General features: G+C 37.1%; 2 protein-coding genes across 2 annotated transcripts in view; one reads left to right on the forward strand and one right to left on the reverse strand.

The window, feature by feature from the left end:
* Window positions 1-15,365, reverse strand: part of adal (adenosine deaminase-like) — a 16,846-nt gene extending 1,481 nt beyond the window's left edge. Inside the window, exons 1-9 of the mRNA XM_044126036.1 lie at window positions 15,233-15,365; window positions 14,969-15,099; window positions 14,152-14,212; window positions 13,976-14,063; window positions 13,798-13,879; window positions 1,754-1,880; window positions 455-535; window positions 238-376; window positions 53-153 (exon numbers count right to left, since the gene is read on the reverse strand). Coding sequence (XP_043981971.1) covers window positions 53-153; window positions 238-376; window positions 455-535; window positions 1,754-1,880; window positions 13,798-13,879; window positions 13,976-14,063; window positions 14,152-14,212; window positions 14,969-15,099; window positions 15,233-15,274 — 852 coding nt within the window. The 5' untranslated portion in view covers window positions 15,275-15,365. The remainder of the gene's footprint in view (window positions 1-52; window positions 154-237; window positions 377-454; window positions 536-1,753; window positions 1,881-13,797; window positions 13,880-13,975; window positions 14,064-14,151; window positions 14,213-14,968; window positions 15,100-15,232) is intronic.
* Window positions 6,028-7,788, forward strand: LOC122836234 (RNA cytidine acetyltransferase-like). Its single transcript, XM_044126037.1, has 4 exons — window positions 6,028-6,150; window positions 7,161-7,234; window positions 7,313-7,393; window positions 7,473-7,788. Exons 1-4 carry the CDS (start codon window positions 6,091-6,093, stop codon window positions 7,603-7,605), a joined length of 348 nt encoding a protein of 115 aa, XP_043981972.1. The 5' UTR covers window positions 6,028-6,090; the 3' UTR covers window positions 7,606-7,788.
* Window positions 15,366-16,166: the final 801 nt, after the last annotated feature.

The following is a 16,166-nucleotide window of genomic DNA, read 5'->3' on the forward strand; positions in this document are numbered from 1 at the left end:
TAAAAAATATATAGTTTTATTGCATTTCGTTACTTCAAAAGGGGAAACTTACACAAATGACACACGGGTGTCCCAACTGGTACCAGTATCTGAAGTGGTGCTGGGAGTAACTCGGCACCGTTTGTCCTTTGACGTTTGACGTCAGGCAAATCTCTACGAGCAAAAGAGGAAGAATGAAATCAGAACATCATCAGCCGACAGTCGATCTCTTGGTTCTGGATCTCGGTTGAGTGTTACCCAGAGGAATCCTGCCTTTCACCGCTCGGTCTACGACGGACTGAGAACCGCCCATCTCCGGATGCAGGAAGGTTCCGTGACCGATCCGGTCAGGAGGAAGGTTCAGCAGCAACTCGGACTCCTCCAGCTGGGAGGGAACCTGCAGCCAGTTTGGTTCCAGTAACGGCAGTGTTGCACAGCTAGTCCAGATAAATTAAATGATGGAGAGGAGACCTACTTCTGACATGTGCAGCGACAGTTTCAGCCCGCAGTTCCTGGCTCTCTCCAGAGCAGGAAGAAGACAGCGGCCGTGTCCCACCTTTAGATGAAAGCTTCATTAGCATGTGGATGCTAACAGAACCCAAAACACACACACACGATGAAAACAAAGTAAATGGGCAGGTTTATTATCTGACTAGGGATTGGGGTGCACTTTACTTTTTCATTTATTTATTTTTTATTTTTTTACAAAATATTCAATTTAGGATTTGATGTTTGTCTATTAAACACTGACATTTTTTTTCTTAGCCAAGATGTAAAAATTTTAATAACCAAAAGTTAAATCTTCTTAACAAAAAATTGTTATTTCCAAACCGTAAACATGGCTGTTGTTTCTGAAAATTAGCACAAAAATAACATATTGATTATTTTATTGAGCATTTGTTCTCACTCTGCAAACACACAAAATCTTACCAAGTATTTTGATCTAGTTTCTGGTGCAAATATCTTAGAACACATGAATTAAGTTAGAAGTAACTTTTTCTCTACTTTTAGCTTGTTTTAAGTAAATAATTCCTTAAAACTATATATAAAATAGTACTTCTACTAGCAGATTATTTAACTTATAATAATACATTTTCCAACGTTGTATGTGAAATTATTTGCCAGTGAGACCAATACTTTTGTAAATTAATAGAATCATGTTTTATTGACTTAAAACATGCTCATATTTTTTTTTTCTAAAAAGTTACTTGTGCGTTAGGTTCATCTTAGTTCTAGTATATTAAAATATTTGCACCACAAACTAAACCTAAAATACTTGATAAGATTTTGTGTTTTTGCAGTGTAGATTAGAGCTGGTAACTTACTGCAGCACTGTAAAAGCATAAAATCTTAAGACATGAGCACTTCAAACTTGCACTAGTTTCTAGTGCAAGTGTTCTTACAACACTTGAAATAAGGCAAAACTAACTTAAAAGTAACTTTTAAAAGTTAAAAGACATATGAGCTTTTTTATGTGAATAATAACTTAATATTGATGAAAAACTTCTACTTCCACTGGCAGATTATTTCACTTAAAACATGGGAAAATATCTTGCTATCAGTAAAATAATCTGCCAGTGGGACTAGTACTATTAATACATTGTTTACATAAAACAACCTCACACATTTTGCTGAAATGCTTCTTATAAGTTAGTTTCGTCTCATTTAAAGTGCGCTAAGACATTTTTACTAGAAACCTGATCAGTAATACTTGGTGAGGTTTTGTAAAGTTAAAGTTACACTGCAAAACCACAAAATCTAGTGCTTCACTAACCGTTGGGTCTCCGCTGAGGTCAATTCCCACCACCAAACCTCCAGACGACAACATGAACTCTTCAGCCAGCTTCACTGTCTCCATAGCAACCTCTGCGCCATTTCTGCGATCGATGGCCACCAAAAACCTGACAGATAAATGATGTTTAGTGTCGAAGCACAGCTGCTGTTAACAATTAGGGCTGTAACCAGAGGTCGCGCTAGACTTTTTTGTTCTCCGTTATTTTGACCAACAGCATTAAAAAGAAATTCGGTCATGTAGCTACTATTTTTACCCCTCAAATTACAATCATATCAACATTAGGCTATTTAGTCGCATTTTTGTGCGGTTTAGTTAATATTCACCGAGTTGAACCGTGAATCCAGATCCATCACACATAGAGCATCTGCGGTAACTTTTTCTCCGTGACAAAAACCACTGACTGTGGCCCCAATAACTTATAATAAACTAGAAAATTCCTGAAGAAATTTAACTGGGGCCTGCCAAAGTGTGCCCTTCGGTTTGGACCCAGCGTTCTGATGCTAAAAATTTGCATCAATGCTAAAGAAAGCTCCAATGTAATCAATAGCATGTGGAGAATCACAAGAATGTTAAGTAAGCTAGACATGCAACATTCAGTATGATAAAGTAAGTGTATTAGCTAAAAAAAAAAAGAGCAAATATGCTAATGTAAGCATAAATACTTTCAGCAGCATGTGGGGTATCATTAGAATTTTTACTCTCATTTACTTACTCCATTAAGTATACTAAACATGGCTAGTTAGTCTGAAAAATGGGTAATAGCTTATTTAAACTAAAAGGCTAATGCTAACGAACTGGCAGTTCCCTAACTTGAGAGAAGCAGATAATGCAGAATATTAGTGTTAGAACTACAGATATGGCGTTTTTGTAGTCCTATTTATTATCATTAGGTCATAGGTTAATGCTATTGCACTGGCTTGCTCATTAGTTCTAATGAGCCCTGCATTGAACTGTTCAATGTTAATGAACTGCAGGAAGGCAGTTCATTAACATTTACTTCATAATAGAGTGAAAGAAAAAGATTTTATTGAATAACCCACACACACAACAGATCACAGTTTAAATATATATTGAACACGTGTTAAAGATTTCAACAAGGATTTTACAGGTAAAGTTTACAATGAACTAAAATTACAACATTTAAAGAAAACAATAAATTTGAGAATCTGATGCCTCTGCAATAAATTTTTTTTTAATTTACATGTGTCCTGTCTGGCCATGTGGCACTCAGGGTTGTTGCCTGAGTGTCAAGGTGAGGCCCGACAGATTTACTATCACAAGTGAAACATTATGGCTTTGCCATGATGATCCACTTGTTATAAATATAAAACTTTAATAACTATACACATACATGAAAACATATTTGAAACTATAATCTAATTTAACCCTTCCCCGTAGCATAGAAGGGTCACAAAGTGCTCGCAGTTGCTCCCCAGCAGGTCATAGGACACCTCCTGGTCGATGAGGACTTCAGCTCGCTGGATGATCTCACGGACTCTGCCTGTCCGTGAGATGTGTGGTCTCACGGACACACATCACATACTGGTGACAACCACACCAGTATGTGTGGTTGTCATCATACTTGTTGATGTGGTACGAATCGTTTCCCACCACCTCTTTCAGCAGCTGCATGAGCACCACAGCCTTCCTGCTGAATACAGACTTGACGCTGGACATGGCGGCTGCCTGGCTCTCATCTGTGTGAGACACCATTTTTAATTATTAAAAGTAAAAGAACGGAGAAATGTTTGTTACAGTGATCAAAACGTCACTGTATTTTGAACCTCATATCTCAAGATAGAAAAAAAAGCAGTTCTTGTAGCTTGTTAAAGCAACTTAAAAGGAAGAAATAGCAGTGACGTGCGGTGAGGTTCATAGCTGGTGAGGCACTGACGTCATCAGAATCAGATTTGATGCATAGATTGACAGCAGTTTACAGGTTATGTTTCACTTCTGCATCCTTACACATACAAACTGTAGCTCACAAAACACACATATTATCTCCTGCTTCGATTGAAAGTTCACTTGAGAAAACTTTTTTGGTGTTGTAGTCATCCATGTCGAAAGTCGGGATAAGCGAGAGGAAAAAAAAATCACTATCTCTATTATAATCTATCGCTGCACTTGACTTGCTTCCCGAATCGTTTAGCCTAGCTCGCTGTCACTTACTCGGCAGTTGAGGAGTGAACAAGACGAACGTCTGGGATCTTGAGCGCCCCCTGCCATGAGGCAAGAGAACTGCCTGCCTCACCTCGAACCTGTTCTCTGCCGTTTATAATCGTCATTACATTAAAACACGTTACACAAACACAGTTGGTGACAAAAAGCACTGTACATTATATACATAAGCTAAATTATTGGAAATAAGTTCACATATTAAATTAGTTTAAACCATTTTATTGACGCCGTACAGCAACATGCTCTCTCCGCTTAGCAGCCAGCGCAGAGCCAGGGGTTGCGCAATCCAAGGTGAGGCAGAGCTCGCTGCTGCCTCACCGGCATCGCTTCCAAGCATTTGAATGGGAAAATAAGAAAATTCAGCGATTTTGAACAAATAAAAATCGAAATTGGTGAAGCTACATGAAAAATAAATATTTTTTAGTACAAACCACCGGATGAATATAACAATTTAAATTACTTTATGATTATATATTTTCTTTCTTTCCATGATGGCTGGTGAGGCACTGCCTCACCTGCCTCCCCTGACCGCACGTCACTGAGAAATAGGATTACAATGGTTGTTTTCCATTACTAACAATGGAGACAAAAAGATTTGACATTGCTTTGTTTAGCAATAAGCAGAAACTTTTTTACATCACACCAAGCTAAAATAAAATAACTAAGTTTGTTTAGTCCATCAGAACCAGAACCGCGATGTTCTCCGTTGCTGAGTCACGCTAAAAATCAATAGAGAAATGACTGCAGGTGCTGCGCTTCAGACCATACTACACTCGAACCGAACCGAATAACACATTAACCTGTTATAGAGAGCAACTTGCGACTGGTAAGGGACGGAAGATGCACTTGGGGAACTATATCATATATCATGACGGCTAGGAATAAATTGGCTAAATCTACAAAAATCCTGCTCCATCAAGCTATCAGGTATGCTATCAGAGCCACAACAAAATATTCCACAGCAGTCAAACTTTTAAAATTGAGCACATTTCTCAAAGAACACATTAAGTCTAAGCAGTTATAATAATACTGTAATCAAATGAAATATTGAAATAGTATATTTTATGGAGAGAACACAAACACTTCTTACCTTGACCGAAGCAGACTGGGAAGCAGAAAGTTCCAGAAGCTTCCACGACTTGGTAGTACGTAGCAGCCAATCAGAGATGGTGCTTTTCCCGCTTCTATGACGTACCCTGCTGCTGACCAGTCAGCCTCGCATAGCAACGATTTTAAAAAATGCAAACATCACAGCTGGCTGGCAACTTCTTCACCTTACGTCACAGGCATAGATACAAGATGGTATATATAAAAAAAATAATTATATAGTATAGAAAATTATTTTATTTTTTTTTAAAAAAAAGCTTTATTTTTAATATATATAAGTAAGAGAAATAGTTAATAGCTTATTTAATTAAGCTAAAATGTTAATGCAAATGAACTGCCTTTATAAGGCAGTACCGTAACCTAAGAGGAAAAGATATTGCAGGCTAATATTAGCATTCTACAGCACTATTATTGCACCGCCATAGACGGTGCAATAATATTAGCCCCCACTAGTGGGGGACAGCGAAAGGCTAATGTCAGCGCTAAAGTTACGGCAGGAATTATTAGAAAAAAAATTATGCAAGCTGATCTTATTGCACCGCCTTTGGTGGTGCACTAGTGGGGGCAGGAAAATGCTAATGTGCTAAAGTTAATGCACTGTAGGTAATAGCTTATTTAAGCTAAAAGGCTAATGCTGATGAACTGCCTTGCGCAGCAAGGCAGTTCCCTAACCTGAGAGAAGAATATAAAGCATTCTAATATTATTGCATCGCCTTACGGCGATGCATTAACCTGAGGGCAATATGAAGGCTTTTATTTTGAAAAATAAACATAAGCTTCATATTAAATGCCCACACTAATCCAATGCCTAACAGTGTTTGGGTTAAATCCCTTATTTACTGGCCTAAACAGCCAGTAGTTCTAAACACCAGCTCCTTCCAAAGTGTTCTGCCATAAATCAGCTGCTCTGGGTGAGTTTCTCCTGATTATTCTGTCAGATTTAAATAAGGATGTTGCACTAAACAACATGTTAACCTTTGACCCTGCTGCAGGTTTTCACCAGCATCCAGGAAAAAGCAATCGAAGCCGAAATGGTGGCAACTAAAGACGTCAGCATGGAGCCGACTGTCAGAGGCCTTAATGAAGATCTGGTATGAGAACTCAGGGATGCAACACGGGACAAATGTTTGTTTTTTTAACTCACCAATTAGTTTTTATACAACAAACACTACAGATTAACAAAAAGCAGAAAGTGGGTTCTTTATTTTATCTACAAAATAAACAACGAATAACAGCAACAAAGATAAAATAACCAAACAAACGAGGTTTACATTAACCTGGATACAACAAAAACAGTGAACAACACGTGGTTTAAGATATACTTTTGCCTTTTTTATACTTTTTTCTTTAAATCGCTGCAGTTATTTTCTCATTTTAATTACTATTAAGTTAAGAACGGCAAGATAAAAAAGTAAATAAATGTATATGTATATATGCCATGACATTAATATTTTATTAATTGCCCAATTTTATATTATTTTATATTATTATTTATAGTAAGCATACAACATGCTTCCTGTCATGATAAAGTTTGCTGAGTGATTAATTGTCCTACAATATTAATGTATTGATAATGGCATAATAATACTAATTTGCTCTTCCAGACCAGTAAATTTATTTTTTTTAAAACACTTAACATTAAAACTGGAAGACATTTTAAATATCCAAAATAAAACTCAACCAAATAAGATTATGATGTTTCTGTAAGCAAAATTGTTCATCAAAAAATATTAAGATTGGAATGATCAGGTTAATTATGTGGATAATTGATCATTGATTGATTATTATTGTTTTTTTTAAAGATTTTTTAAATTGACTTTTGTATGTCTTTTTTAAGATGTTTTAATTGGTGTTTAGATGTTGTCAATAATATCTCATTTTTTCACATTTCTTGTGAATTTTTAGCAATTTAAAAAAAATAAAACCAGTGGGATTAGCAGGTTTTCTGGAGGAGCCCTGGGATTAAGATCCTCCTTTATCATAAAATATTTTACTGTTTTTTTTAAGAAAATTCCTCTTTTTAAACAGGAGCTCATATTTCGCTTGTATCTATTAGTTTGTCTGAATCAGAAACTGACTGTAGTGTTTTCCTGATTCACAGACTGAAGCTGCCAAAGAGTTTGAGGAGCAGCACAAGAAAGATCTGGAGAAAGTGAAGGAAATGGAGCTAGAAGAGTGAGCATTTGTGTCGACGCATCACTGGATTGAAAACACGCTCTGCTGTGTTGGAAACGACTTTCTTTGTGTTTCCAGGTACAAGATCCGCGGAGACGATGAGGAGTGGGACCAGGTGCTGAAGAAAGCGGGGAGCACGGCTGTGGTCAGCATCAAAAGGTGCAGCATCTGCAGGAAAACACGCCGCTGTCTGTTTGTCTCAGGGACTCGGTGGTAATCGTGTTTCTTTTACCGACAGCGACAAGAAGAGGAAATGGGAAGGAGAAAATGTCGTAACGAGCAACGCGCCCGGGAAGCAGAGGAAGGAAATGAAACATGGAAAATTTAAGAAAAACAAAGACAAACATGGAAAATTTGGAAAGAAGGCATAAAAAAACCCTGCAAAGCGATCGGACTGCACACAATTTGTCTTTGGACTCATAGATGCATAAAAATTTTTTTATTTCTGCTCCTTATTGAGTTGTTTCTACACTTTGCATGAGGAACCCGAACAACGCTGTAAAACAGCAACAATAACACTTTGCCTCAATGTATTAAACATTTTATATTTTACAGTTTTGTGTTGGATTTCAGCACACTGCAAAAAACTCAATCTTACCAAGTATTTTAGTTGTAGTTTCTAGTGCAAACAGCTTAGTTCACTTGAAATAAGACAAAACTGACTTACAAGGAACTTTACAGCAGATATAGGAGCTTATTTAAAGTCTTTTTAAAAAAAAAAACATTGCAGTATTATGTATTTTCTAGACATTTGATTTATAGCATAATCAAATAATTAACTTCAAATAAAAAATTTCAATAAATATTAAAAATGACTAAAAAAATGTAATAATTTTACGCCTTGAGGTTGGGCCTCTGTCTCTTTAAAAACTCCTGCTCTTCCTGAAGCTCCGCCTTCATTAAGTCGTCACATCATGGCTCCTCTATTAACCTTTCAGCAACATTTTTACCAGCATTTCACTGAGAAGTGGCTGCTCTGAGCTCAGCAGTTCCACCAGGTGTTTACTAATTGCTGCTGGCTAGTCTGAAGGAGCCGAGTCGATTTTACATAATCCTGCCCCGTTAGCATCGAGTGCCACTGGGAGATTATGTCACTTATACTTGTTGAAAAGTTACTTATAAGTTGCTGTTGTTTCTGAAAATTAGCACAAAAATAACATATTGATTATCTTATTGAGCATTTGTTCTCACTCTGCAAACACACAAAATCTTACCAAGTATTTTTATCTAGTTTCTGGTGCAAATATCTTAGAACACATGAATTAAGTTAGAAGTAACTTTTTCTCTACTTTTAGCTTGTTTTAAGTAAATAATTCCTTAAAACTATATATAAAATAGTACTTCTACTAGCAGATTATTTAACTTATAATAATACATTTTCCAACGTTGTATGTGAAATTATTTGCCAGTGAGACCAATACTTTTGTAAATTAATAGAATCATGTTTTATTGACTTAAAACATGCTCATATTTTTTTTCTAAAAAGTTACTTGTGCGTTAGGTTCATCTTAGTTCTAGTATATTAAAATATTTGCACCACAAACTAAACCTAAAATACTTGATAAGATTTTGTGTTTTTGCAGTGTAGATTAGAGCTGGTAACTTACTGCAGCACTGTAAAAGCATAAAATCTTAAGACATGAGCACTTCAAACTTGCACTAGTTTCTAGTGCAAGTGTTCTTACAACACTTGAAATAAGGCAAAACTAACTTAAAAGTAACTTTTAAAAGTTAAAAGACATATGAGCTTTTTTATGTGAATAATAACTTAATATTGATGAAAAACTTCTACTTCCACTGGCAGATTATTTCACTTAAAACATGGGAAAATATCTTGCTATCAGTAAAATAATCTGCCAGTGGGACTAGTACTATTAATACATTGTTTACATAAAACAACCTCACACATTTTGCTGAAATGCTTCTTATAAGTTAGTTTCGTCTCATTTAAAGTGCGCTAAGACATTTTTACTAGAAACCTGATCAGTAATACTTGGTGAGGTTTTGTAAAGTTAAAGTTACACTGCAAAACCACAAAATCTAGTGCTTCACTAACCGTTGGGTCTCCGCTGAGGTCAATTCCCACCACCAAACCTCCAGACGACAACATGAACTCTTCAGCCAGCTTCACTGTCTCCATAGCAACCTCTGCGCCATTTCTGCGACCGATGGCCACCAAAAACCTGACAGATAAATGATGTTTAGTGTCGAAGCACAGCTGCTGTTAACAATTAGGGCTGTAACCAGAGGTCGCGCTAGACTTTTTTGTTCTCCGTTATTTTGACCAACAGCATTAAAAAGAAATTCGGTCATGTAGCTACTATTTTTACCCCTCAAATTACAATCATATCAACATTAGGCTATTTAGCCGCATTTTTGTGCGGTTTAGTTAATATTCACCGAGTTGAACCGTGAATCCAGATCCATCACACATAGAGCATCTGCGGTAACTTTTTCTCCGTGACAAAAACCACTGACTGTGGCCCCAATAACTTATAATAAACTAGAAAATTCCTGAAGAAATTTAACTGGGGCCTGCCAAAGTGTGCCCTTCGGTTTGGACCCAGCGTTCTGATGCTAAAAATTTGCATCAATGCTAAAGAAAGCTGCAATGTAATCAATAGCATGTGGAGAATCACAAGAATGTTAAGTAAGCTAGACATGCAACATTCAGTATGATAAAGTAAGTGTATTAGCTAAAAAAAATGAGCAAATATGCTAATGTAAGCATAAATACTTTCAGCAGCATGTGGGGTATCATTAGAATTTTTACTCTCATTTACTTACTCCATTAAGTATACTAAACATGGCTAGTTAGTCTGAAAAATGGGTAATAGCTTATTTAAACTAAAAGGCTAATGCTAACGAACTGGCAGTTCCCTAACTTGAGAGAAGCAGATAATGCAGAATATTAGTGTTAGAACTACAGATATGGCGTTTTTGTAGTCCTATTTATTATCATTAGGTCATAGGTTAATGCTATTGCACTGGCTTGCTCATTAGTTCTAATGAGCCCTGCATTGAACTGTTCAATGTTAATGAACTGCAGGAAGGCAGTTCATAACATTTACTTCATAATAGAGACAAAGAAAAAGATTTTATTGAATAACCCACACACACAACAGATCACAGTTTAAATATATATTGAACACGTGTTAAAGATTTCTACAAGGATTTTACAGGTAAAGTTTACAATGAACTAAAATTACAACATTTAAAGAAAACAATAAATTTGAGAATCTGATGCCTCTGCAATAAATTTTTTTTTAATTTACATGTGTCCTGTCTGGCCATGTGGCACTCAGGGTTGTTGCCTGAGTGTCAAGGTGAGGCCCGACAGATTTACTATCACAAGTGAAACATTATGGCTTTGCCATGATGATCCACTTGTTATAAATATAAAACTTTTATAACTATACACATACATGAAAACATATTTGAAACTATAATCTAATTTAACCCTTCCCCGTAGCATAGAAGGGTCACAAAGTGCTCGCAGTTGCTCCCCAGCAGGTCATAGGACACCTCCTGGTCGATGAGGACTTCAGCTCGCTGGATGATCTCACGGACTCTGCCTGTCCGTGAGATGTGTGGTCTCACGGACACACATCACATACTGGTGACAACCACACCAGTATGTGTGGTTGTCATCATACTTGTTGATGTGGTACGAATCGTTTCCCACCACCTCTTTCAGCAGCTGCATGCACCACAGCCTTCCTGCTGAATACAGACTTGACGCTGGACATGGCGGCTGCCTGGCTCTCATCTGTGTGAGACACCATTTTTAATTATTAAAAGTAAAAGAACGGAGAAATGTTTGTTACAGTGATCAAAACGTCACTGTATTTTGAACCTCATATCTCAAGATAGAAAAAAAAGCAGTTCTTGTAGCTTGTTAAAGCAACTTAAAAGGAAGAAATAGGATTACAATGGTTGTTTTCCATTACTAACAATGGAGACAAAAAGATTTGACATTGCTTTGTTTAGCAATAAGCAGAAACTTTTTTACATCACACCAAGCTAAAATAAAATAACTAAGTTTGTTTAGTCCATCAGAACCAGAACCGCGATGTTCTCCGTTGCTGAGTCACGCTAAAAATCAATAGAGAAATGACTGCAGGTGCTGCGCTTCAGACCATACTACACTCGAACCGAACCGAATAACACATTAACCTGTTATAGAGAGCAACTTGCGACTGGTAAGGGACGGAAGATGCACTTGGGGAACTATATCATATATCATGACGGCTAGGAATAAATTGGCTAAATCTACAAAAATCCTGCTCCATCAAGCTATCAGGTATGCTATCAGAGCCACAACAAAATATTCCACAGCAGTCAAACTTTTAAAATTGAGCACATTTCTCAAAGAACACATTAAGTCTAAGCAGTTATAATAATACTGTAATCAAATGAAATATTGAAATAGTATATTTTATGGAGAGAACACAAACACTTCTTACCTTGACCGAAGCAGACTGGGAAGCAGAAAGTTCCAGAAGCTTCCACGACTTGGTAGTACGTAGCAGCCAATCAGAGATGGTGCTTTTCCCGCTTCTATGACGTACCCTGCTGCTGACCAGTCAGCCTCGCATAGCAACGATTTTAAAAAATGCAAACATCACAGCTGGCTGGCAACTTCTTCACCTTACGTCACAGGCATAGATACAAGATGGTATATATAAAAAAAATAATTATATAGTATAGAAAATTATTTTATTTTTTTTTAAAAAAAAGCTTTATTTTTAATATATATAAGTAAGAGAAATAGTTAATAGCTTATTTAATTAAGCTAAAATGTTAATGCAAATGAACTGCCTTGCGCAAGGCAGTACCGTAACCTAAGAGGAAAAGATATTGCAGGCTAATATTAGCATTCTACAGCACTATTATTGCACCGCCATAGACGGTGCAATAATATTAGCCCCCACTAGTGGGGGACAGCGAAAGGCTAATGTCAGCGCTAAAGTTAAAGTTACGGCAGGAATTATTAGAAAAAAAATTATGCAAGCTGATCTTATTGCACCGCCTTTGGTGGTGCACTAGTGGGGGCAGGAAAATGCTAATGTGCTAAAGTTAATGCACTGTAGGTAATAGCTTATTTAAGCTAAAAGGCTAATGCTGATGAACTGCCTTGCGCAGCAAGGCAGTTCCCTAACCTGAGAGAAGAATATAAAGCATTCTAATATTATTGCATCGCCTTACGGCGATGCATTAACCTGAGGGCAATATGAAGGCTTTTATTTTGAAAAATAAACATAAGCTTCATATTAAATGCCCACACTAATCCAATGCCTAACAGTGTTTGGGTTAAATCCCTTATTTACTGGCCTAAACAGCCAGTAGTTCTAAACACCAGCTCCTTCCAAAGTGTTCTGCCATAAATCAGCTCCTCTGGCCTCATGTGTTCCGTTGCTATGGTAATGGATCAGCTGCTAACTGTCATGTGTGTGTGAGACAGAAAGGGGGGAAAAAGAATTCTATCTTTGTGAGACACCCAGCCAATTAATATGGAAAAAGCACTCCGAACAAACCTTTGCCATTCAGGAACCGTAATACATATTCGAAAACCGTTTGAAGCGTATGAGAGGGCTATTTGTCATCTCCGATAGTACCGCAATTCATATTTTTTACCTCATTCACAGTAATTGCAGTGATGAGACAAAAAATTGTGCAGAAACTTTTCAGAAATACATGGAAGTTAACCTGGGAGAGCGTCAGTTACCCTGGCGCATGATTTCACTCCGAAGCACCTTGACAGAAAACCGCAAGCGCTAGAGAAATATCGAACACATTTTACCGGAGCAGGCATGCGTATCAATGTCATGACCGAGTTTGATACCAATCGGGCGATATTTGTGGGCGTGACGGCGATTTCAAAATCGCTTTGGGGTCAAAAATCTGCTTAAATTCTCACTCTACTGGAGCGTCAGTTGGTGTCAGTTATGCTCTTCGTTTCGGCAGTTGGAAATTTTGCTCGTTTTTCGCTTTTTACGTCGCCATCGTAAGTCCGATTCCTTATAAAAATAATAGCTCCCCTCCCGGGCACGAGCCGCACGTTTTGATACCACTTTTGTGGGCTCGCAGCGGTGCGAGCCGCATTCCGGGTGACGGATGAATAATAAATAATAAAGAGGCGTTCTATTGGGTGTAGAACAATAGGTGCCTGCCATGCAATGCATGGAGGCAGTGACTGCAAGTCAGTCACTGCTCTCCTTATGCATTGCTATGGGCAGGCCCCAATAAAGAGGCGTTCTATTGGGTATAGAACAATAGGTGCCTGCCATGCAATGCATGGAGGCAGTGACTGCAAGTCAGTCACTGCTCTCCTTATGCATTGCTATGGGGCAGGCCCCAATTAAATGATTCCATTTAAATTACCAGCACTTCACCCGCTGCTCTGATTGTTTATCTTTCCATAAATTACATTTTTTGAGTCTGTATGCTCAGATTAAGAGTAACCGCTTACTGGATTAATTGACAATTACTTCGATAATCGATTTATTACAATTAATTGTTTCAGCCCTATCAATAATAACATGAAAGTGATGAACATTTACCTGACGTCTATGTCCACTCCCTCGTTTTTACATTGCTGAATGGCTTTAATGACTGTCTCAATGTAACTCTTTTTTGTTAGTCCTGGAATAAAAAAAAAAAAACATCATAAACCAAAGTTAGATTTTAAGCAGTGAAACATTATGCCAAAGTATCCGAATCCATCTTTAAGATTCGTACCGGTGTGATTCTCTTCCCTCGGTGTGCTTCTGAGCTCAAGATATTTGACATTATCAGCTGCAAACTCTTTGATAACATCCGTCGCCACCTTGATTAGAAATAAAAAAAAATCTGTGAGTGGAAATCTGGAAAATGTATTTTAAATAAAAGTTGTTTTACTCAAGATCCGCGCTCACCATGAGGATATCCTCCTCCGTGTCCACCAGTTTGTGGATTACTTTAAAGACCTCAAAACATCTGCAAACACGGAAGTAAAAGGTTGACATCTGATGTTGTAGAATGAAATAATGAATAACAATTTAACACGACTTTAAATTCTCAACGTCACAAAAAACTGGTGTTATAGCAGCTGCGTGTTCCACCAAAAAAACTCTGAAATTTTTAAATTTATCTCACAGATTTTCTAGAAAAAACATGGAAATCCATGAACTCCAAAAGTCAAAAATGTAAAGTAAAAACAATTAGAATTTTTGAGATTAATCTCAGAAATTTTCCAGAAAAAACTTGAAAAATACTTAATCTCAAATCTTATGAATTTTGAGATTAAAATTACACATTTTCTAGAAAAGAACCTGGACGTTTCCTGGGCTTGTAAAGTCGAATATTTTCGACTTTCGGAAATTTTCTACGTTTCAAAAGATTAAAGTGTTGGACTTTTGGATTTCAGAAATGTCCAAGTCTTTTCTAGAAGCTTTCTGAGAAAAATTTCGAGATTTCTGATTACATTGTTCAAGCAAATGTTTGATTTTTCGAGTCTGAGTTTTTCTAGCAAAACGTCAGAGATTAAACTAAACATTTCTGAGTTTTTCTCGCAAATTTTCGAGTTTTTGAGCCCAGAAAATTTCCAAATTTTTCTAGAAAATTTCTGAAATCAATCTCAAAATATCTCCCTTTTGATATGGGGATATATGGGCGGATATTTATATATTATATGTTAGGGTTAACCTATAGATTAACCTATGATCTAGGTTAATGTATAATTTACATCCTTACTCGTCCAGTGTCCTCCGCTGGCCTTTGCCGATGGCCGTCATGCTGTGTTCAATGTTGAGGTGCGGTTTCCGCCGGATGAGCTTCTCCATGGTCTGGACGCTCACCGATCCGTTCAGGTGAGCATGAAGCTCCTGTTCACAAATCAAAACGCTGACGTTAGCGTTTAAAGCACATAACACACTCTTGCTGTTTTTTCTCATCAGCTCCTCCCAAAACAGTTTTCTTCTTCTCGTAAAACACAACAACATTACGGACGTCCCTTACCACCTTCGGTAGATCCTTATAAAACTCTGCATTATTGTCCATCTCACAGTAAAATCACAGCCGGAGTCTCAGTTTCCAACTATTCCTGTCAATATTTTCAGTGCACGTTTTCGCGATGCACCTCGTGCAACAAAGAAATCCTTCCCTCATTCCGAAGATCAGTTCCCGGCCCCTCAGCGAATTCCTTCCTTTTTTATTATATCTTTCGGAAATCTTTAATTCTGTTTAAGAAAATTATATTAAAGGAAACGTAATAATATTCTACATAGTTGCAGAAAATTAAATCTCACAATTAAATGATTATAGCTTAACAGAAGTAGAGAAAATGTAGTTCATGTTTGTAGCTTAATCTCTTTACTGTAATACTTCACTTTTTAAGATCTTGTTTTTCCCTCAAACTGCAGATTATAACGTGTGGTTCCTACATTAGTATGTCAGCTTTAGGTGATAAGGTTTCTCCATTGCTTTCATGATATATTAGGGAGGTAAATACTTTGTACTCTGAAAAACTCAGCTGAAGCTTCTATTTTAATAATTTAACATAAAGAATATTGATATTTACAGCAGAAGCACTACGTGTCTTTTTCTTCCTACTTCCCTTTTTATTTTTGATGTTTGTGTCCACCATTATTGTGTGTAAATTTTGTTTCCTCTTTATTTTTGGTAGGTGTTCACTGCCAGCAGCATCAGTGTTTGTGTCTCTTTTCTGCCCTGTCGATTCCTGGTGGGTTGAGGCAGATGGCTGCTCATAGTAACCTTCTTTCTGGACGTTTCTTCCTGTTAAATATGAATTGTTCCTCTTCACTGTCCCCCTGTGTTTGCTCAGAATCAGGGAGATTGGGCTGAAGTGAAAATAAAATGTAATCTACTAGATACCACAGCTTGATGAATGTCAGATAAACGCAAACAAAGGGACATTTCTCCACCTCTGGCA

The sequence above is a fragment of the Gambusia affinis genome, linkage group LG08 (genome assembly GCF_019740435.1).
Source record: "Gambusia affinis linkage group LG08, SWU_Gaff_1.0, whole genome shotgun sequence".
In the NCBI taxonomy this organism is placed as follows: domain Eukaryota; kingdom Metazoa; phylum Chordata; class Actinopteri; order Cyprinodontiformes; family Poeciliidae; genus Gambusia; species Gambusia affinis.